This window comes from Falco naumanni, chromosome 15 (assembly GCF_017639655.2).
Source record: "Falco naumanni isolate bFalNau1 chromosome 15, bFalNau1.pat, whole genome shotgun sequence".
In the NCBI taxonomy this organism is placed as follows: domain Eukaryota; kingdom Metazoa; phylum Chordata; class Aves; order Falconiformes; family Falconidae; genus Falco; species Falco naumanni.
In genome coordinates this window covers 8731382-8754640 of record NC_054068.1, presented here as the reverse complement: position 1 = coordinate 8754640, position 23259 = coordinate 8731382, and the positions used below count along the sequence as shown (strand labels likewise).

The 23259-nt window shown below is 37.1% G+C and overlaps 1 protein-coding gene across 2 annotated transcripts in view; it reads left to right on the top strand.

Annotated features, from left to right (window-relative positions):
• The first annotated feature begins 1661 nt into the window (after positions 1-1661).
• CDH8 (cadherin 8) overlaps positions 1662-23259 on the top strand; it is a 214366-nt gene continuing 192768 nt past the window's right edge. The window contains exon 1 of one of the 2 annotated variants that reach the window (XM_040615521.1): positions 1662-1773. In XM_040615521.1, coding sequence (XP_040471455.1) covers positions 1738-1773 — 36 coding nt within the window. In that variant the 5' untranslated portion in view covers positions 1662-1737. The remainder of the gene's footprint in view (positions 1774-23259) is intronic. The other variant, XM_040615518.1, reaches the window with a different exon arrangement.

Sequence of the window (23259 nt, the reverse complement as noted above, 5' to 3'; positions counted from 1 at the left end):
TCTGTAAAATTAGAAAACACATTTTATTTGAAATTATTTAACTTCACATATTTAAACATTGAAAGTAGAACTTGTCACGTCCATTTTCTATTGTCAGTATTTAATACCTGAATATTTGTGTACTGATCAAAGCTACAAATAACACTCTGTAGGGAATTAGCGCCGTTTCACTAACAGAATCAAACATTTGTCTAGACCATGTGTTAGACAAATTAAAAAAATGCTGCTGTATTTCTCTTTCTTCCCCAAGGGTAGCCAATTTAAAGATTTATTCTCCACCACCCACTCATTGTCTTGTATTCATACTAAAGAGAACACTTACCTCTTCCTCCTCCTGTGTTCAACCTAATCAGTATGAATACACTCATACCATAAGCTCTCAAAAAGCAATATAGGATAGAATAGCTGTTATGTCTTAGTTAAGAGAATGGCAAGCCTTAAGCATCCAAATACTAATATCAAGCATTATTTAGAGGTAGAAGTTGTAAAAAGTACTTTTTTTTCATCTAAACCCTCTTCCTGACAGGGGAAAAAACCCAACAAAACAACCTTAAAACTTCGTAAGTAATAATAAACAGCTTTTCAAGGAAATGGAATAGATGGGGTTTATGAATAGTTTCCACATAGTAATTGCTCCTGCAAATGCTAAATAGTCACATTATTAGAACAGTTGCCTATTTTCTTCTTGAGTTTATGGTGAGCATACCCATTAGCTACATATATAAGTCACAATGTATTCAGCATATCACATACAATTCAGAGAAAAATATTGCACTTGTGCCTTGGTACGTAATTAATTATATATTATGATGAGGTGACCTTGGCAGACTGCCAGATGCCCACCCAGATGCTTTTACCTCCCCTACCTAAGCAGGACAGAAAAAGCTTGCAGGTCAAGCTGAAGACAGAGAGATTGTTTACAGTTATCTTCACAGGCAACACAGGATGTTTTATTTGTTACTAATTGAATTAGGTTTGGATGATGAGAAACAGAGGCAAAACTAAAGACACCTCCCCCATCCTTTTCCCTGGCTCAGTTTCTGCCCTTCACTCTCAGCTGCTCAGATCCCCATCAAGTGCCACAGGGGAGCAGCAAACAAGGGCTGCAATCACCCTGTAACAGCTACTCCCAGCCACTTCTCCCTTCTCACACTTTTCCCCTGCTCCAGCATGTGTCCTTCTATGCACTGCAGTCCTTCAGGATAAACCTGCTCCACCGTGGGCTCCCCAGGAACGGCCACTTGCTCTGGCACAGGACCCCACAGAGCCTGCAGTGTGGGTCCCGGCTCTTCCCCTCGACTGCAAGGGAACCCTGTGCTACAACAACCCCCGCACAAGCTGCAGAGGCCTCTCTGCTCCAGCACTCACACTCCCCTTCCAAACTGGTCCCCCACTCCCTGAGCACTCTTTCATTTTTCTTAAACACATTTTCCCAGCCGCACCACTGGCTTTGCTAATTGGCTCAGCTGTGACAGGTCCATTACAGAACCAGCTGGAACACACCGTGTCCAGCTCAGGGCAGCCCTGACTTTTCCCCACAGGAACCACCCTGCAGCTCCCCACTACCAAAACCTTGCCTGGTAAACCCAGTGCATATATGTATTAATTGGTTTTATGTTTCAGCTGAAGCCAGACTCACAGATGGGGTGGATTAATATAGCTGCACTCCAATCTATAAAGCTGTGCTAGGAGGGGGTTACAGGGGGGTTGTCCTTTTTCCAGGCAGGGTATGAGAGTATGTTGGGTAGCCTCACTACTGCCTTCATAGAACAGGTAAGTTCCAAATAATCTTTGTTTGCTTTTTAAAGCAGTAATATACTTATGATGTTTTTTGGGGGGATTGGTTTTTTGTTTAGTTTTGTGGTTTGTTTTTTTCTTTTTCCTAGAAGGGTAGGACAGTATTATTTCTACTGGAAATGATAGGTTATTTGAAATGTTTTTGGGAAGCTGACAGTTCCTCTGGTATATCAAATCTAGCTATCGGGAGCTTAGAGGTTCTTGGATGTTATAACTTTTGTGATAAAGAGGAAAAAAAAAATGTCTTGTGTAATTGTAGTAGTTGTAATCTCTTTTGATGCTGGTTTTTCCTGGTGTAAATTTGATTAATTTTGAGAAGTAGGGTTTGTTTTAGAAGTGGTACTTTGTGATTTTCCTGTAGTTGCATATTTTAAAAGTACTTGTGAATGGCATTGTATCGTGCTGTTTTCTTAAATCATATTCTGTTAGTATCAGTTTCACATGAGTAGTGATTTTCTTTTGATATCCGAAGACTAGTAGCTTGGTTCCACTAATGAGTAGATTAAGGTACAGGGGAAATTTGTTATGCAATTTCTCACCCAAGGAGTGGTGTGGACTGCCATCTAACATGATGGCTGTAGTGCATGCTTGTCTGCTTTCAGATGAGAATATACTTTGTTGATAACTTGTTGGGACTAAAATTATCTTTACTTGATTCTTTCAATTAAGTGGTTTTAATTTTGTGTAATAATGCTGTTCTTCACAAAACATTTGCCTTGCTATTCCTCTTCTTACAAAATGTCTCATCAGTGCTGTTAATTGCCTCGTGACATCACTGTGTTACTGTTGTGAACTTTCACACACTCCTATAGATGGCACGGCTCATAAAGCTTAATGAGAGTAAGTTCATTAAATTGATCCTAGTAATTAAGAAACTTGAGGCTTGCTTCTCAGTTGTCTAAGTTGTAATAGTCTTGGCAACTGGCTTCCAGCAGAAGCGAGACCCAAGTCCAAAAGGCCTATAGAAGTCAAAAGTAAATTAATCTTGCTTACAATTTGATTATTGAATTTAAATCTGTTGCTGATATCTATTGACTTGTAAACAGGTTTCCACTTAAAAAAAAAAAAATCACCAGTAAGAGGAGAATTCACTAAAGTAACTTTACTTCCTATACATCTATGTCCAAAATATGTTTTGAATACAGTACATTTCCTGAAGTTGAGTCTGCCTGATTCATCAGAACAGAGCTTTGGCTCTACAGGAAGACTTAAGTGGAGAAGCTGGCTAAACAGCTGGCTCTAAAGTGCTGAATGTCTTCTAATACATTTTTGATCTTAACATTTGTTTTCAGTATTACATAAGAATGTCAGTAAGAATAAGATTAATCTTTTTTTTTAGAAAATCCTGTAAAGAAGAGGTGAGGGATCTGTTATACTAATGCTAATCTTAATACAGAGACTGATTGGAAAGACTTTGAATGTGCTTCTATTTTTATTTTTATCCAATTGACTTTAGTGAAGTTACTTGACTTGTTTATATTCCTTTATCTGAAACTAGAGTTGGGACTATTGAGGTTTTACTGAGGATTTATTGATACATTATTATTATATTTAAAAAGGTTTTCTCCCCAAGATAAATCTAATTCTTTTTTAGAATTAACTATGTGCTTATACAGGAGGAAACTGAAAAGCCTCCTTTTCTTGCTAAAATTAAAAGAAAAAAGTGCTATTTAAAACAATTATTTTACATTTTTTAAATATGTAAGGTTTTGCAATTAACTGTTTTAAGTTTTCATAGTTTTCATTAGAAGCAGTAAATAAAAGATGAATTCGTGCCAAAGGTGAAGTGTGCTGTAAGTTCTCTGTGCACGTGAGGAGAACCAAAGCCTTCACACAACGCTAAGCTGGTCTTAGTACATTTACCTGTGGAGGCTGTAGTTCACAAAAGTGTTTGCAATTAAGACACCAAGGGAATTCCAATTAATTTATGACAGTTGCTGGCTGAACTGTCGAGTTAGGAGCCTTGCTTTCTTTACCATGTGAAGGGTGAGCCGGTTGCTTCTTGAGGATGATCTACAAATGGCCCTCCATTAGCAACCTGATAGCGAGCTAAAGATGGTAGCACAGCTTGACTCATATCACTTCTGGAGCTTAGACTAGACTTGTACCAGATCTGTAGCTTTCTCCTAAAAGTAAATGCCTGAAAAACATCTGAAAGAGCTGAGCATCGCCATTTTCTTTCTTAAATGGCAGTGATCTCAGATGTAATGCCATACTCTTTGTAATATCATATTGGTTAGGCTGCTTGCTGCTAAAATATTATTGCTGCTAAATATTAATTTCTTACACTGAAGATGTCCAAATGTATGTTTTCTAACCTGTAGGCCCCATATGCATTCAGCTGGGGTACCCTGGACAGCTGTTTCTGAAAGTCTGTGACTATGTAGTAATTATAAGTCCATGGAAGAAGCAGGCAGAGGGGAATGTGAGTGTGCTAGCCATGGCTGCACTGGTGAAGGAGTTCATGATGCAGAGGTATAGGATGCCCTTTCCAAGGCATGAAGCAGGATGAGCAGTTTGTTGTGATGCTTGCAGTTTGTATGGACACAGGGTATTATTTTTTTTAACTTTACATTGTTAAATAGAATTCAGCTTAAAATAACTTTTCCAAATTTTAGGTTTCTAAATATAAGCTGTCTGATCAATAGCCTGGTACCAAAATGAGAAAATTGTTTTAACTGGAGAGTAAGCAAGGGTAAGAAGATTTGACTCTTTACAGAATGGTAGAGAAGTTATGATTATATCTATTATTGCATATGATTACTTTCAATTTTGCTGATGGGTGACTGATTAGGATGTGTGGTTCTAAGGCAGGCTGTTTTTTCTGTTTAAAGACAAATGGGAAGGAATGCTCCAAGGCAGAGACTGAAAGCATAGTGTATCAAGCTAAAAAAAAGTCCTCAGATAAAACATTATTTCCTGAGATCACTGAAAATAGGTATATTAATGCAACAAAAATAACTGAAGCATTTAACCAAAGCACTTCCTTTTTCTCAAACAAAGTTTGAGCCTGACTTGCTCTTGCTGTCTGGAAGTGTCAGTCTGTGAACTTGGAATATGGTGAAAACTGTTGTATTATAAGATTTTATGCTTCCATCTGGTTTTAAAGGTTTTTTTTATTTCACCAGTTGAGAAGCACCATACCTTTCCAATTTCCTTGATTAGCTGCAGTTAGGAAGTTCTGAATGTGTGTCGATTTGTAATCTTACATAATTGACTTCGGGCAAAATGTTTATTTTTAGTGTTTGAGTAACTGAAATCAAAATTATTCTTCCATTGTTAGCACTCATCCAGGTGCTTTCTTTCATTTAAAATAATGAAGTGGTTTCAAACCCCCCAGAAAACTGTTTCATGTGAACGTGCGCTGCATTTCTGATTTTTTGCTTTTAAAGAAATGGGAGTAACACTGAAATTTAGAGAATCTGAAATCAGTGTTTACTTTTTGTAGTTAAGAATCACCTTGGTGGTTTTGAGTCAGTTCCTAGGCATAATTTAGAGATTAGAAGAAAACTTACAAATTTGCAATTTCTAAGATTCACAAAATAGCTAATCATTAATTTTTATTTAAGAAGTGCTGAAGAAAACCAGGGAACAGTAAAGAAATTATATCTACATATCAAAAGCTTAAATCATTAAAATATTTTTGTAAATGCAGTTAGGAAATTGCTGAAGGGACAATAGAAAGCGTAGTACTTAATATTGCTTGGTGAAATGTGTTATCATATTTGGCGAGTAAAGGGAAGAAATAAAAAAGTTGCAGTATCCTTAGAAAAACTGTGAAGCACCTACCCTGAGTAGTTAAATTCTTTTTTGAAAAGGTGGCTGTGGATTAAGATACCAAGTGTTGTAAGTGAAGTCTCTGTAATCTTATTCTTACTGCTCTGCACGAACAACCTTGATTACAGTCAAGAGAATGAAGAGAAATTAGCTATGCACAATGGGAATACAAATTGGTGCTGACAACAGTAAGACCAGATAAAAGTATAAACTTGAGGGTTTTAATTGGAATACAAGAATTCATTTGCCAGCATAGGGGCATATGGAGTTTTGTTGTGATCATTGCAGAAGTAAAAGCTACTACAAGAAGCTAGCATTTAGGAAAGCAAAGCAATGTTGTATCTGCTCTAAAAAATGAATCCTCTCTGTTTCCCTTTCTTACTTTGTGAATACGATGTTTTGATAGAATTGATATATTAATAACTGATTAAAAAATGATAATTTTCTGTTAAGCGGAAGTGTGAAATTAACATCAGCCTTTTAATCAGAATGGTCTGTTAAGACTAGGTCATTAAAATCATAGAGTAAGTCATTTGCTTTATAATGAACTCTGTGACCAATAACAATAAGGTTTTCTGTGAAGTCATTTTTCTTGAGTGAAAGGTGGGAGATTTTAAATCCACTTCTTTCCACTTACAGATCTGTTCATTGCTATACATGTTGTTTATCCTTGCGAAGTTCATAGTTTATGCAAGTTCACAAACAATATTCCAGCTCTCAATGAAGCGGCAGATCTTATCGTCGGGGGGATAAAAATTGAGGCTCCAGAATTTTCTCCTGTAATCATTTAGTCATAATTCTGTTATTAATAGTTATTAAATTAAAAAAAAAAAAATCCAAAGACCCCTACCTACCCACCCACTCCCACTTTCACACACACACCCCAAAAAAAACCCCACCCACAATGCACCTCTTCAAATGTGATTCATTTACCTGCTATGAAGGAAAAATGTGTTAGTTGTATTTGCAAGACAAAAGGATTATTTACTGAAATAGAGTGTATTACTCTATCTAAAATAAGTAGATATTTAATAAGGCTGAAATGTAACAGGTTCTTACCACGTGTTATAGAGAATATGGAACAGAGCCAGGAGTTTTCTGAAGGTTGTGATGAAGTATGGATTGGGTAGTAACTATCAGTATTTATGGAAAAGTCTAAAACATCTTCATATATTTTTTTCAGTTGCATTAAAATTATTTTGATACTGAGGCAAAGGAAGAATGAAACTGTACAACTGATTGTGTTTTCTTAGCAAATTGGCATACAGTTATTAGGTATAACTCTGCTAATGGAAAACTATCTTTGAAATTTGCTTAATGTGTGAAGAAAAGTATTAAGGAAAGTCTGTTTTCTGTTACTTTTTTTCCAAAAGACCTTTGGCTTCCAGATTTTTATGTCTCTGCAAAATGAGTTACAGCTAATACACACAGCTACCAGGTCGACCTAAGGTAATTGCCCCTGCCATGCTTGATGCTTGCCTGCCAGTATCAAATGCAGGAAAACCTTGATGTAGATAAAGTCATTCACTTCAGACTAAACTGAGCTGATTTATTGTATATTTGATATAGACTAAAAGAATATACAGAGACAGCTGTCATAGCTGAGGTGTAGTAGTGTGGTATGATCTGGTCCTTCTTTTAATTGCATGATCCACTGAGCTTTGAAATTTTAAGTAATTTATTTGATGGCCAAACAGAAGAAATAGTTGTAGGAGAGGTGTTGATGGCACTTTCTATTTCCTGCTGTAAACTGTTGAGTAATAGCTTGTGTGCTGTAGTGGTCAAACAGGTGAAAACAAAAGAAACAGGACCAAGTAGAAATTATTGCTATCCCTTTCATTTTGTGTAGAGTTGTATGTTTGGAGTAATGCGTGAAGCTCTCGCACACTTCTCAGGAACTAAATTCCTGCCTCTCAACAATTCTCTTAAATACTTAACTGCTTACCCAAATACACTATGCGTGTTTTTCATAGTGCTGGGAATCGTAAATACTGACACTTCCATAGTCACAAATATTGACTGGGAGTTCTACTTCTCTAAGGTTAAAATTACAGAACAAGGTCTGTCTTGTGCTTCTAAAAGTAACAGAAGCTGAAAATCTATGCTTTGCATTGTTTCAAATTATCCTTGCTCCTTTATAAAAAGGAAATGTTTATAAAAATATTGAAATACCTTCCTAGCCTTCATATGTTCTGTTATCTCTGGAAACCTCAGATGCTCAGCCATTCCTAGAAAATGTCATAATGCTGCAATGTTTCCTGGTTGATCTTTCAAAAACTTCACTCATGATTCGGATTGTATGTGTGTGGACATTGAAACTATGATTCATCAATAGACACAATTGTTTACCTAGTTTTGTCTTGAAATGTATGTTGGCTTGTTGGTTTAATCTTGTGTTCCCCTTTTGGCCAACAGATTCAGAAAAAATAATGATGGGCAAAATGGTGATGAAGAGAAAGTGACAAAAAAGACTGAATTTCTGCTGGTTTGGTTTTGTTTTTCCTGTGCTGAATTTAAGGTTAATGTGTCTGGTACTAGCCTTTCATCTCTTTTGAGCGTTAGTGTAAGATCACCATTTTGTGCTAGCATAAAGCCTTTTTTAAAGGCAAATCTTTCAACATATTTGAGAAAGAGAAATGGAAGAAAATAGTACAAACTATTGTCAAAGTTGTAAATGGAACTACCTGCCAAAACAAACCTGATGACAGAATTGAAGCAGTTAAGGAATACAAGAAACAGAGCAAAGCTGTCTCAGAAATAAGTGGAGTTATTTCTAACTTGTGGTGGTGGGGTAAAGAGACCATATGATTATTCTGAAAACTTTCAATTTTGTGTAAAATGTTCCACTAGTTTTATGCATATTTAATTGCTGCTTATAGAAACTGACAAAATGAGCATGCACTTTTTTCTTTTCAGTTTGTGAATATTTTCAATCTTTCTGTTTGGATTTCTTTTATCTACTTAGAAGTGATTGAGTTCATAGTTTTGTTTTCCATTCTCTTCCAGCATACTAGTTTGGGCAGGTTTTGAATCTCTAAACAACTTTCTGTAGATGCTACGTGGGACTCAGAGTAATTTACCCTGAGACTCAGTCTTGACATAAGAAAGCTCATATGATTTACTGACCTTTATCTCACACCTCAATGCGGTATCTTTTTTTCCCCTTATTTTGCTTCATGTCTCTATGGAGTGTATATTTTTTGGCAAGGTGAGAAAGGTTCTGTAGTGCTAAAACACACTTAACCAGCAGTATGTTCTCTTTTTCCAATAATGCTTTGTGTATTTATTTGTAATTTTTAAGGCAAAAATAGTCATATAGGGAAAGTATCATTTATTTCTTGCATTACAGCTTGGACAAAGTAAGTGGAAAAGAAACAGATATAGCCAAGCATTATGTTACTCCTTCCTCTTGTTGACTGAATTGTATTTGCTTTGGGAAGAGACGTTTCCCTGCAGAGTCCAACACCTTTCTCCAATGTTGAATTGTCTGAGGAAAATAGGTGGGTTTTTCTGCTTTTGCCTTGTCACACAAAAACACAGGTAATAATTAATTAAGTTAATCAATGTATGCTATCCTTTATAAAGAGCTTTGAGATTATATTTTTAGGTGCATTTGAGATATTAAAACTTAAACATTTCCAAAGATAAATGTCTATTAAAAAAAAAAAAAAAAAAACACCAAACCCCAAAAACCTCAGAACCCACCACAACTGTAGGGGAGATTAAGTAGGCCTAATTACTGCATGTTGACCCCTGAAAGTGTGTTGTGTTGATCTAAGCTTTTGGAGATATTATTTTCAAAATCAGTGTTCACATACTTGAAAGATTTGATCTTCAGTATTCGGTAGCAGTACCATTATTTCAGAATAAACTTCGTAAGGTGCTTGTATGTAAACTTCAGTTAAAAAGATTAAATGACAGTGTGATGTGTGCATAGATTATATCAATTCTACATTTTGAAACACAGAAAAATACATTTATTTGAAATGATGATTAATTAGTGATTGCCTGTTGACTTACAGGAACAATAAAATTAGTCATCTGTGGAATTCAATACAAATTCATGCATCATGTAATGCTGTGGTACGTACACTAAAAAGTTATTGCTTTTGTAGGGGTTTTTTTCATTTGAATGTTCCCTGCTAGATAACAAATTCCTTCATCTTTTAATGCAGAAAGAAAGCACTAACAGTAATAAATTGAGAATGTAGTACCTGCAGCAGCTACTCCCTAATCAATGGGCTCTGTTTCAGGCTCTGTTTCAGACTCTAAATGTGACAACTGCTTTGTTCTAGATTGCATTTCTAGCAGGACAGAGTACTCCAGCTCTGCTCATAGTTCCCATTCTCTGAAGAATGCATGTTCTAGCCTGTTAGTGTCTGAGAGTGGATGTGATTTATGCAACCAGCAGTTGGTTTCAGCTCCTCAGAACAACTCTTTTAGAGCAAGTCAGATTATTTACGTGTTGTTGTGGTAACATTGCTTATATTTCTGCCTGGTGACTTCTACTTCAATTTATGTCACTGCAGAAAGCATCTGGTTGTTCTTTCAGTTCCCTGACAGTTCAGGTTTTTGTTTCACACTCTACTTGCACTGTTCTCACATTTCTGCCTTCTCTGGCTGACTGTTGTTATAAATCAATGTTTGGTCTATTTGTCTTCCACTCTATCTCAAGGCTCCCTTAGATACATGTTGACAGTCCAAAACAGTCTCTTCATACTAACCAAAGCTGTTACTGCTTGCATGCAAACCTAGAAAAAAATGAATGGAGAAATTAAGTCTAAACTGTATTCATCAGGTTAGTACAGAAATTTCTTGCATTCTTTACAGCACTTTAGTGCCACCCTGCACTGTGTGGAAACTTAGTCACTGGTAGTTCTTGCAGTGGAAACTGTCACCACAATGTTTCTGCCAGAAGAACGGTTGCTTTATATAAATGTTTCATATCTGGAAACAGGCAGTTCACTGCAGAAGAATTAATAATGCGCTGTTCAGAATGACCATTTCTTGGAGTATACAGCTGCGTCCAACTCTGATGCTACATGTGAAGCTGATGATCTGGATGTATTGCAGATTTTTAGTAATGGTAAAGTGGTTTGTGCATGATTTTTTTTTTTTCTTACTTCAAGGCATAAAGTTGCTGGTATATGAGCCTTACAATCTCTTATGAAATTAATGAAACAGTGAATTAAATTTGCAAACAAGTGAATTTCCTGACTTGCCAAAATATGAGCTCTAGGCAAAACAAGCTTATTTACTGACAGGTAAAATAGATGCTTTCATCTGGAGTTTTGAGCCTCCTTTTGTCAGTACAGCTGTACAAATTCAGCAAGCTGTTTTCAAGTATGCATCGGAAAGAGGTAGGAAGAATTCACCACAGTTTTGATAAAATCAAATTAAAAATTTATGGAAGTAAAACACTGTTCTGCCTGATCCAGTAGGAGACAAGTCTGAGAAATAAAAAAGCATTAGTAGGTGCAGAAGCCTCTGGTGCACTATTTTATTTAATATTAAATAACTTGTCTACTTTGTAATGATTTTATCACTTGCCTCTTGAATACCGTAATTCTCAGAGGAATAATCTTACCTCCTACGCTGCTGATGTAGGAAAGTGCTGTGTTTGATGATCAACAATAGTATACTCCAGAAAGTGCTTTAAGCCAGTAGTGCTTGAAGGAAACAGACTTTGTATCAGTAGCAAATCGATACTTTCTTTTTATATTTCAGGGACATACATATTTCTCCTAGATAAATACAGCATTACCTAGCTTTGTTTAGTTTGCTTATCTGCACAACTTCCAGAGATCGTATCTGTATTTTTGCACCATCATTATAATCTCAAAAGTCTATTTAGAACAGGTAGCTCCAACATTGGGGTTTTTTTTAACATTCACTTTTGTATGTTGGAAGTAGGCATGATCTGAAAAATAATTCAGAATTTATGTTACACCTTTGTTAAATTAGCTAATACAGTCGGGATTAGCAAGAAAAGTTAAATATCCCTTACAGCAAGAATTTAGCTATTTCAGTGGGATAACTCATAGATGATTGCTTTAAGCAAGAACTACAGAGCAGGAATGCTAAGTAACCCTAATTTGCAGCATAGTAACTCAATTAAAATGAGAAAAAAATACAACAGTATGGAAATGAAATGGTGTGATGAACAAGTGCAAATTATATCTCCAGTTTCAAGCATTTTGATAATTGCAATTTCTTGACTAAGTCTGTATACTTACAACAATGTGTCAGGCAACTTACAGGAGGAGAGAGAGAAGGTCAAGTTCAGTAAAAGTCCAAGACTGGTCTCACATCAGTCCAACAAAAATAAATCAACTTCCCTAGAAGTCTGAGGCCACTGAAACGCTAAAGTCTGTAATTGAGAACTGCTCATTAGATAAGCATTATTTTGAGAACTAGGCACCGTGGTGTGAGAGATGCCACAAGCAGATACCCTGAACGGGAGCTGGAGGGGCAGGGACGTGACAAGGAAGGAGTGCTGAGCATGGAGCTGTGCAGGCCACTTCTTGAATTCCTTTGCAGGACACTCCTGGATTGCAGGAAGGTGAGGAGGAAATCTTGGTCATCCAACATGGTGGGGTTAAGGGTCTTTTGCTCTGTCCTGTTCTCCATTCCCAACAGTTTCAATATTGCCATAAGACTCTTCTCCCCAGGTATTGCTTGTGCTGTCTAGGCAACAGGAGACTTTCAAACTTAAAGTAAAAAACCACCACCCCTGCAAAAACCAACAGTGGGGAGAGGGGATGCATAGCTCCTTCCACTGCAAAAAGGCATATAAGGAAGGGTGCGTGCATGTGTTTTATGATTTTATATTTTTTCAATTGTTTAAGTTCTATGTCCCACTTTAAATATTAATGATCTCTATGCAAATGTTTGGTATGGGACTGTAATTCCTAGAATGTAAATGGCAGCCTAAAGGAACAGATTTCATAAAGTACTGGGAAATTGCTCTGCATTATGTTCAGAGAGATACTGTGTAATGGAAGCAGTACTTCAGAAATCACGTGCTTTCATCTCAAGAAGGAGAAGTGTTAGGAAATCTTTATTGTCTAAATATTCAGTGTTTGAGAATTCCATATGTACTGTTCTGGATCTTGTCATAAATATTGTCTCTAATCTGCCATAGACATTTTGCAACTTGAACTATAGTAAATGAATAGTATTGTCTGAATTCTGTAAGTGAATTGGATTAAAAATGGTTATATTCCAGCTTTGTCTGATGTTGAGAAAAAGGGCGGCTTCTTACTGAGATAGCTGTCTAACTGTATAGTCCTTTTGAGATAAGGCATCAATAACTTTCTCCTAATCTTAGCTGAGCTTAATCAAACACCTCACTTATCAGACTTAGCTGCTCTCAGGTAAAAGCCTCCTTATCTTGCATTCACAGGATTTTATAGGAAGGTAGTTAACATCAAAAAGCACAGATTTTTGAGCATGACAAAGTTCACCTCTACCCTGCAGAACAGGAGCAATCACACTGTTCACATCCATGAAAAGTAGTTAAATCTGAAATCTTGAGAGGTTCCAGTCACAACTGGTAAAATCTTCTTTGTTAACACTGATAATGGCCGAAAGTTTTGTTCTTTGGAGCTGAACATTAATGTTTCTCAACAGAATAGTACCAGGTTGCATGTGGATACCAGATCAAATTTTCCTTCCTTGAAAAAAAAAAAAAAAAAAGCCACATCTAAAGGACAGTGGAAAAAAACCCCATGAGTTTACACTGCTGAAGGATTATTTTCAGAATAATTCAGTACACCAATGGGTGACTAAAAGGTCTGTATTGCCAGGTCAAGCTATACATAGCAAGCCAATTGTGATTTTGTTTTATGTATTTTAACTCTGAATTTTTACTTATTGTGCATGCCAGCCTATGAAGCAGAGGAGGGTGTCTTAGTATCTGATTCTGTTAATTTCGTTTAGAACAGTGTTGGGTTTTTTACAAGTACATACCCAGAGAAGATCCAGAGGAAGGATTTTGTTGGCTAAATGGTAAAGGAGATACAAGAGGACTGATGTAATCCAGAAAGGGAATTGACTTGGCACTGATGTAAAGTAATAAGTATGATATGAAAGTCTAAGGAAAATGTTTCACTTCAAAAGATAAAAAGCATTATGAAGATTTCAAAGACCTAGAGTGTTACTGAACTGTATCTGGTGAAAGAGGAATGTGAAATACTAAGCATTTGAAGTGTTTTGTTCATATGGGAATTCATTTGAAATTGTTGTTGATTTTATTATGCAGTTCATGTTAATGGATATTTGACTGTAAGGTTGATTATTAATGAAGGACAAATGAAATCTATGCTTAATGTTATGCCATAGCATGTCACCTTGAAACTTTAATTGTAAAAATTCAGTAGGGCCAGACTTGATCAGTATTTCAATTGAAAGCCATGAGATGCATGAAGTAGTGCTGGTGATGGGCCCCAGGACAGCTTAATGACAATTCATGCTACCTTTACAGCGAGGGATTGAACTGCTGCAGCCTTTCATGATCTTCTATTATTTTAAGATGGAACACAAAACAAAACCTAAAAAACCACCCCAGTCTAGTTAGTCTTACTGCTTGAAATACCTTTTTATTAGACTACTTTGTAAACATTATGTGATTGTCTTGTTTTATCCCATGACCTTCAATTACATGTTTGCTTCAGAATTGAAGTTTTCCTTGTGAAATGTTTTCCAATGGTACAGAAACATTCACTGGGACAGATCAGGACTTTTGCCACACGTGGATGTTGAGGGTGGAGCTCTGATATTTTCTTGTTTTTTTTCTGATAGAAAATACTGGTTTGTCAGAAGCCTTTTCACTGAATATAAAATGTTAGCACTAGGATTGATTTTTTTTTTTTTTTTTTTTGGGGGGGGGGGGAGGGGTGTGGGGGGACTGGACGGGGGAGGACGAGGACACTACAAAAGAGAAGAAGCCGCCTTTATTCCTTTCCTCAATCCCAAAACACAGACCTCAGTAGCTCTTGTCATAACCTATCACTCACTCTGTGTTGCACCCTTGCTTTCGCAAGCATTCATACAAAATGGGACCCCAGGAGACTCTAGAATGGGAGCCTAGCTGTGTCTATGATTGCAAGTGATGTAGACTGGAAGCAGCACTGTAGAACAAAATAGTTGTTTTAGAGGACCTGTCATCCACCATATGTGCTTTTCTGTTGGTTTTTTTTTTCATTAGCTGTCATCTGGCTCTAGGGAAATAAACACACATTTGCAGTTGGAATGACACACTGCCACACTGTGGTTATTTGGAAGATAGATCATAAGCAAGAAACTCATCTGTCGACCCCTAAAACCATAGTACAGAGCTTTGGTCCTTGTTAATCTCTGTCAGATGAGAGTGGTTTACATAAGGCTGATGCCTATGAAGAGTATCAGCATAACTGTGTTTGTCCTCTGCTTTTCTTTTACATTTCGTTCAATCCAACGCGTGTCTTTGGGAGGCTTTAATATTCTTGTAACTTGCTTTGAAGTAAACAGAGGGGATTATCACAAGAACCAACATAAATACAGTAGTCTTTAGTTTGTTCTTGTTTTCAATTTTTTCCAAAGCAAAATAAATTTCAGTATCTAGTTATTTTACTCAGGCTTCAGATGGAACATGTATATTAAGTATAATCTAATACTCATTAAGCATTTCTTAAAGTTCATTGTTCAAAAACTTATCTGCAGTTAGAGTCTCTAATGGGTTTCTTTAGGGGATCCCTGTGGTACTGTTCCTTTTCAGAACTCCCTTTCTGATCTTACCTGTCTTTCCACTCAATATGCTTGTGAAATTAAAAACCTGCACGTAATCTATGAAATAAACTGGAGCAGGGAGACAAACCACCGTTTTAAAGCTTCTCTAAGTACCTGTTGCCCAAGCCAGAGAGTTGTCAGCCCACGCCTGTTAAACAGCACATGGTTTGTGAGCAATGCCAGTGCCATCTCAAGGCAGTGCTCCAGCATGAATATTGCTGTCTCTGACGCAGCTCCATGCCCTGCTCAGCCTTGTTATCTGTTTGGCATGGTGGGATCGGCCATGGGGAACATGGCATGTGTCACTTGAGTGTGGATGTCCTTTGATCCAGGGCTGTGTCTTTGTCATATGAGGACACTTTTGCACATGGCTAGTAGATGAGGAAGCCTAATCACATCTGACCTAAAATAAAAGGACAGGACCAAACTTTAGTGAGGGCACTGTAAATAGTTTTCTACTTTTTTCAGTCTGGGAGCAGTTCTCTTGCATGTTCTAACTGCTGAGTTACTTCATCAACAAGAAAAGTAATACTCAAGCAATTATCAGTCTATTTAAACTTCTGTGTCTCAAACCTGATTTCTTCAGCTGTGACTAGCGAGCAGTGGAAAGCAAGCGCAGATCAATACGTTGTTACATTATTTAGTTCTGTCTTTCAGGGTCTAGGGATGTTAATCACACAAATTTCAAATCTTTTGAATACTGGCAATTTGCAGATGCCTAAAGGCATAGAGAATAACAGAAACATAGCCAGGGTTATACAGTGGCTGTAACAGAGCTAGAAAGAGAATTAAGTGTTATTCACTCCTCCACTTCTAAGCGTTAGAAGAGATTCTTTAATGGTGTCAGGTCTCAATATTTGTTATAGGAGTTGAGGAGATCAATTAAAATGCTAAAATTCATTGAAAATTTTAAAAAACTTTAATGAACAAAGGAATGTTCCTTTGTGACATGGGATACTAGTGGAGTCTTTAGAATTGAGACATAGAGCCCTAACATAGCTTAAGCAACATAAGTGTAATCAAGATTATAGAAGTCTTTAGTTATAATTACAGTTCAGTGTTTTAAACTGTTGTCTTTTTTTCCATTCTTTCTACCAGCAGCACATATGCGGCTTAGCACTTTAACCATATGCATTGTTCATATTATATCACATTAATAGAGGTCAGTGCACCTGAGGTAGAATGAGCTATTGCACAGCTTTTTCCCCTCTTTGCTCCAGCGCTTGTCATAACGAAGGCTCCACAGGTCATTGTGTTGGTATCTCTGGGCTTTCTTCTGCCAGATGGTTGGGTTGCAAGCATGAGGTCTCAATCTCATTCATTTTTTTAATTTTTTATTCCTTTCTTTGGTATATCTTTAATTCTGATGAGTTTGTTAAATCTGAGTGCAGCATGTATAATTTTCTCATTAAATCAATGGACAAGGTCATTATATGTTAAAAGGAGGAAATAACTAGTTCACACATGTTATCTTCACAAAAATGAGCTGAGCAATTCTGTACTGACCTTTCAATATCATTCAAAATTAAATTCCATATGCACTCTGCTGCTATACCCATTCAGATGATGCTATGATGTTACAATGGCTTTTACATGAAATAAACTGTAACTATTTCTTTGTAACTATTCCATTGCGTTTCCTTATCACTGATTTTTCTTTGTCTATATTTAACTTCTTAATTTAATGCACATATGTTTTCACTGTATTGATCATGGGAACTTGAAGTAGTTTCTAATTGCAATAAAACCTGCTATGAACTTTGCATGTACTACTGTCTCCAGAAATACAGGCCTTAATTGCTTAAGAGTAACAAGTGGAAGGACTTGCTTTGTTAAATAGTATAGAAAAGACAGTAATATAGATTTGTAGTCATGAAACAAATTGGTCTGTCTCAGTGGCAGGAAGCAACTTCTGCAGGGTGTAATTCAAACACAAAAGAGCATTGCTACAAAGGTGCTGTAAAGATATGAAACAGTAACAGATAAGACCCTAGAGTAAATCTGTTTCCTAGAGGATATTAGTGTTTTGAAAATGAAGACATTAGATGATAACATTAAGGGCTGCAGTGTTCACACCTGTGAGTATGCTTAATTGTTTTATTGCAATGCTTTATATGTGATGCATGACAAATAGCAACCTGCAAGGTGCTTCCTTATTAGGGTTTTACCTGAAGCCTTAAGATGGAGGCGTTTCTTTTTGCTAGTAGCTATGTGCTGTATATGAGCTAATAATTTATGAAAATGCATGGATACTATGCAAAGAAAGTCAGGTACTTGGAGGAAAGCTTTGTCTTGCTCTGTTCTCAGAACTTAGCACAGCTGGTTTTTAATATTTACTGTGGTCTTGGAATACAGCAGAGCATACGTAGATATTTGGAGGATGGGGTGGAGATGACTGCCACTAAAAACGTTCTGAGCATAAAAATGAAGCACTGAGGCCAGAGACTGTGCTGAATAACTGGGCATTATTTCATTGAAGTCTCAGTTCTGTCTTGCCTGAGACCTGATCTGATGAAGAAATTAGAGCTGGATAAGGTGTTTTATCTAAATGTCGGTTTTCTTCGAAAGTTTCAAACAAAAGATTTGTACAGGAGGAGGATAAAACTTTGCCATGGTTGAGGACAAAAGATTAAACAGCAACAGCAGGACACTGGGAAGCCAAGGGTGCTTCTGCTGAGATGTAGGAGTGCCACATTCAGTCGGTTCAGCTCTAGAAAAGATAAATGTCCCAATCTTCCTATTTTATTAACCTAGGATAGCTCTATGTCTTCCTGGTTTTGACCAGAGACCTTTTCCAGTGTATTGCTGAAGTTGGTCTATTTTCAGCCTTTCGTCTATTGTGACTAAAAATAATTTAGTTGAGCTGGTCAAGGATTTGGCTGTTCCAAATATAGACAGATAGGGTGACTTGCCAAACTAGAAAGAGCACAATGGAATGGTTTTGGTTTGAAGTTCATTTCATCCCTTTGCTTTTTAAGATAAGAAATTCCTGAACTGAGAAGGCAGATACAACTTCTACTTTAAGAAGGGACACTAGGAAAGGTCAAAACAATTTAGAAGAGATTTGTCTCTTCAAATAAGGCAAGTAGTTATGTTGTTTTAAAAAAGGAAATGAAATCTTCATTGTGGAGGACTTATTCATGTAAAACAGATTAAAATATGCATTCATAATATGTAAATATAAAGTCAATTAACATGAATCTTTTTTACAGTATAAGTGATTGTAACCTGCCAGTGTCCTCTGGGACGACTTTGAAAGTGAAATGCTTCTTCTCTGTAGTCCCAGTTAGCAAAAATCAATAAACAGTAAACATAGAGTGGTTTGTTGCCAAGTGAACGGTGTCTGAATAGGACAGCTTAATTTTCAACAGATGAGCAGAATTCACCAGGAACAGATAGGCTTGGGAGTCTACAAAGCCCTGCACACATTCCAGGACCAATTCCAGAGGCAACAGAAAAATTCAGAAAGAGGATTAAAATACGTGTTTGGACTGACTCCTCTCTATTTTGTCTCAGATTTAGTCAGCTACACTCATGTGAAGTCAATATGAAGAGGGTATAAAAACACTGAGGCATTTATTTCCACTTTCAGTTTGATCTTTTCTTTGATCCTTGAAAGGTTCCATCAAAGCAGGACAGTTTGAATCTGTCAGGAGGCCTGTTGGTAAAGAGGGTCGTGGTGTCTCAATTTTGCAAAAGCAACATCTTTCCCCTGCAAGTCATCCTGTTAGGAGTCTGCGAAAGGGGCAAGGGGGAAAGAGGCCACATTCTTACTAGCTCTTACCATTGCCACAAATCTCCAGAGCTGATGCTGTCAGGAATATTCTAGTTGTATAAATAATGTTTTCTTTATTATATTATACAAGTGGATGTCTGACTTTTCCTATGAACAGTTGGAGTAATTACTCTATTTGACTATGCCAATTATACCATGTAATATAGCCATTTAAGTGGCCATGCTCTGATCACATTTCTAGAATTCAGCATTTTTGAAGTAGTCTTACACAAAAACATATAACAAGGTATTTGGTCATTTTTAAATGAGGCCTGCTTATATGCAGTTCTGTTGTATAGAATGAATTATTCTGTTCATAATCTGTAACTTTCATTTTGTGTATGGTCCTTGAAGTATTTATCACTGCATCTTCAATTGCCTTAATCCAAGTTGCAAATAGATTGCATGTTTCTGGCAGTACCGAGTTTAGCTCAACTGAGTACAAAACTCTTAAAATTAAGTAGATTGCTGAGGGTTTTGTGCATTTGCTATGTTCAGCATTTGAAAGCAGTTTCTGCTGAAAGACTGTCTACTTAAAATTCAAGCACTTTGCAACTAAGGAACTCCAAAAAGAGGTAATGAACCATAAATTATTGCTGTTAGATATTTAATACTCAATCAGTATGTGCTCTCTCATGCATATCCCACTGGCATTGCATTTATTCTGACAGTGTGTTACTGGTTCAATTACTTTGCTCATTTACAATAAAAGATTAATGAAAAGAGGTATATTTTAGTTCACAGAGATTAATTGCATCCCTTACTTTCCCTACTCTAGAAATATTCAACCCGTAATCCTGATAGCTTTTTTCGTCAACAAGTACATGGAAAATTAATAGACTTTCTTCTGCTGGAATCCTCAGTAGGCTTGCAGATACAAACATCCAGGGAAAAGCTGACTGAAAGTTGGCTTTCTGGTATGAAGGAATTAATTTACCTTCTCTCCCTCGCTCTTTCTCTTTCCTTCTCCCTTTAATCCACTCTAATGACACTTTGAATTAGCCAGAATAAACCCGCTTGTGCAGTAAGAGTTTGAAACCAGCACACTCTTTCTAAAGTAGTCTCCAACTAATACATGTTGTGTATTTCCCTACTGAGATGAGGTCAAAGGCAGCTGGTCATTATGAGGGTGGATAGACATTTCAGGCACTTACTAGGATGTTACTGCCTTATAAAATTTAACAGCCTTTATATTTGCAATGCACTTGCTAAGGTTACTAATAAAACTTATTTTTAATCTTGTTATGAATGTAGTTGATACTTGTTTAAAATTGTAAAGGTTCTCATATAGTTTAAGACTGAATAACCTCTGGCATTTTACACATTGAAGTAAAAACTCCCAACTAAAGATGATGGGGGAGAGGATCAGCAATAAAGGTATTCATATCTGTGGTGTTGACAAGTAGGGAGAGAAAATGCCCTGCTTTATTTTATAGTTCTGTCTACATTAATGAGAATATGAATTTGAGAAAAAGGCAATAGTTGACAATATCATGACAAAACTCCCAGTGTGAGTCATTTATAAAAATACAAAGTTAAAAAGCTGACATGCAAGCTGCAGAACCTTAAGGCAGATCTTCAGCACTTCATGTCTGCATGTGGACTTTGGCTTAGCCTCTGAAGCGGTGGCCAGTCTGTGATGTTACTGGAATGCAAGTGTAGCAGGGCAGATTTCAAAAGGGTTTGCTTTGAGTTCAGTTTAGAAAAGCATCCAGAAGTTCAGAACTAATCACAAATTTAGAAACCTGTTGAGCTTACAAAACCAAAAAGGAAATCTGATTAATATAATCTTTCTTACAATGTTTTGGCAGTTCTGGCTCCATTCGTTACTGGAAAGAGTAAAAAAAAAACAAAACAAACAAACATTTCAGTATTTTTGACATTAAACATTTGTTTTAAGCATAAAACTAGATGTACACTTTAGATACATGTCTAGCAGATTCACTTATTTTGCCTTTCTATGGTCATATAGTAAAGGCTCCTAGAACTAGCTTTGAAAATGCTTCCTGGATATTCTGCTCTAAATAGACTGTAAAATATGTAACAGCTAGCTTAAAGTCTATATCCAGATCAACCTCAAAATGCAGTTTTATGTATTATGGTCCTTTTTAATCTGTACTATTTTCCATCTCTAAGACTCATCATTAATTCAGGGTGAATCTTGCTGACTTAGAGTAGAATGAAAGCTGAACTGGTTTATGTTTGAACAGTACAATTTATGGGGCAGTTGAGACTAAGGTAAATGAAGTATGACTTCAGGGCTCTGTAAGTCCTCTGTCATCATTACACAACCAGGTTTGTCTCCTGAGAGCTGAACAAAGATGTGGACAAAATATTCAGACTTGGACTGTTGGTATCTTAACGAAGACTTTATAGGCTAGTTTAAGCAGTCTGGATTAGGGCCTGTGCCTCTTTCTTCAAGATTTTGTCTTGCTACCTTTGGACAGTATAAGGGATCAAATCAAATGGTTATGGGACTGGAGTCACAGCCAAGGTTTTGGCTACGTAGACCATGGCACTAACTTGAGGAACCTGATCTAATAGGAGCCGATGGGATCCATCTGTCAGAGAAGGGTAACAGGATCTCTGGTCACAGGCTTGCCAAGCTGGTGGAGAGGTTTTTAAACTGAAGTTGCCAGGTGGGAGAGGAACCCCAAACCATCCCACTCTTACCAGTTTGATGCCTGTGCCATCAAGAGATGCCTGGGGAGTGGTCACAGGGCAGCATATGAAGAGCATCACACAGGAATTCCAGCTGCTCCAGCCTGTAAGTCTGCTTCATCGGGGGGCCACCTTAAATGCCTCTATGCAAAAACACATGTAACGTGGGAAATAAAAACGGAGTTAGTGTGCACACCTGCAGAGCTGTCATCTCACTGGCATCACAGAAACATGGTAGGCTAACTTATGACTGGAGTGTTGGAATGGAAGGACACAGGCTCTTTAGAAAGGACAGGCAGGGGAAATGAGGGATGTGTGTGTCCCTCTGCCAGCAACCAGCTGGATTGCGTGGAGCTCCATCTGGGGATGGGTGAGGAGCTGACTGAAAGCTTATTGGTCAGGATTAAAGGGAGGGCATGGGCAGGGACAGGTTACATTATGGTGAGGTCTGCTACAGGCTGCCTGACCAGGAACACCAAGCAGATGAAGCCCTTTATAGGCAGATAGGAACAACCTCACATTCACAAGCCCTGGTCCTCATGGGGGACTTCAACCACCCCAACATCTGTTGGAAGAACAACACAGCAGGGCATAAGTAATCCAAGAACTTCCTGGAATGTGTTGATGATAATTTCCTTGTGCAAGTGACAGAGGACCTAATGTGGAGAGGTGCCATGCTGGGCCTTGTTCTCACCAACAAGGAGGGGCTGGTGGGGAATGCGAAGCTCAGCCTTGGCTGCAGTGACCATGCAATGGTGGAGTTCAAGATGTGGTGCGTCTATGACTGGTAGTGTTTCTATTCTTTCAAAAAGAGGGCATAAATCAAATACATATGTACAAGTTCTGAAGATTTGAGGTTTGACAATATTGCTTAATCACTCACTATGCCTGATTGTATGATGCTGCTGTTAATTCTCTTCATCCTACTAGGCATGGGGGATCTTTCTGGAAACTTTCACTGGGGGAAAAGTATTCTTTGGCTGTTCCTGTTCTTTAAGGATAAACTGGCTTATTTTAATGAAAGTTGAATATTTTTCTGGTAGCTATATCTGATTTGGAAAACTGCAGCAAAACACTACTGCATATAATTCTCTTCTGTGTAAAAACTGTATTTTAATTTTAAATAATTTAGCTTATTTCACTTTCTATGCCTACTGTTTCTTTGAATTCTGGATGATTCTGTATTTAATTTCTGATCTTTCTACTACCAGATTTTTAATTTAATAATACAATAATATACTTTAGAGCTGCCTGTAATTACTTGGAAGATATGACTGCTTTTTGTGTAAGTTATATGCCTGTAATTAAATGAAGATCTGGCATATATATCTCCAGTTATTAATACTCATGATAATAGAAAACCTGTGTAGATTTTAATAGGAAACAACTTTTTAATTTGCTATTATTGAATCCTGTATAAATTGACACAAAACTATTTCCCTTCCACTGCACAGAATGTCTTAAGAAGATTTGATAAAAAG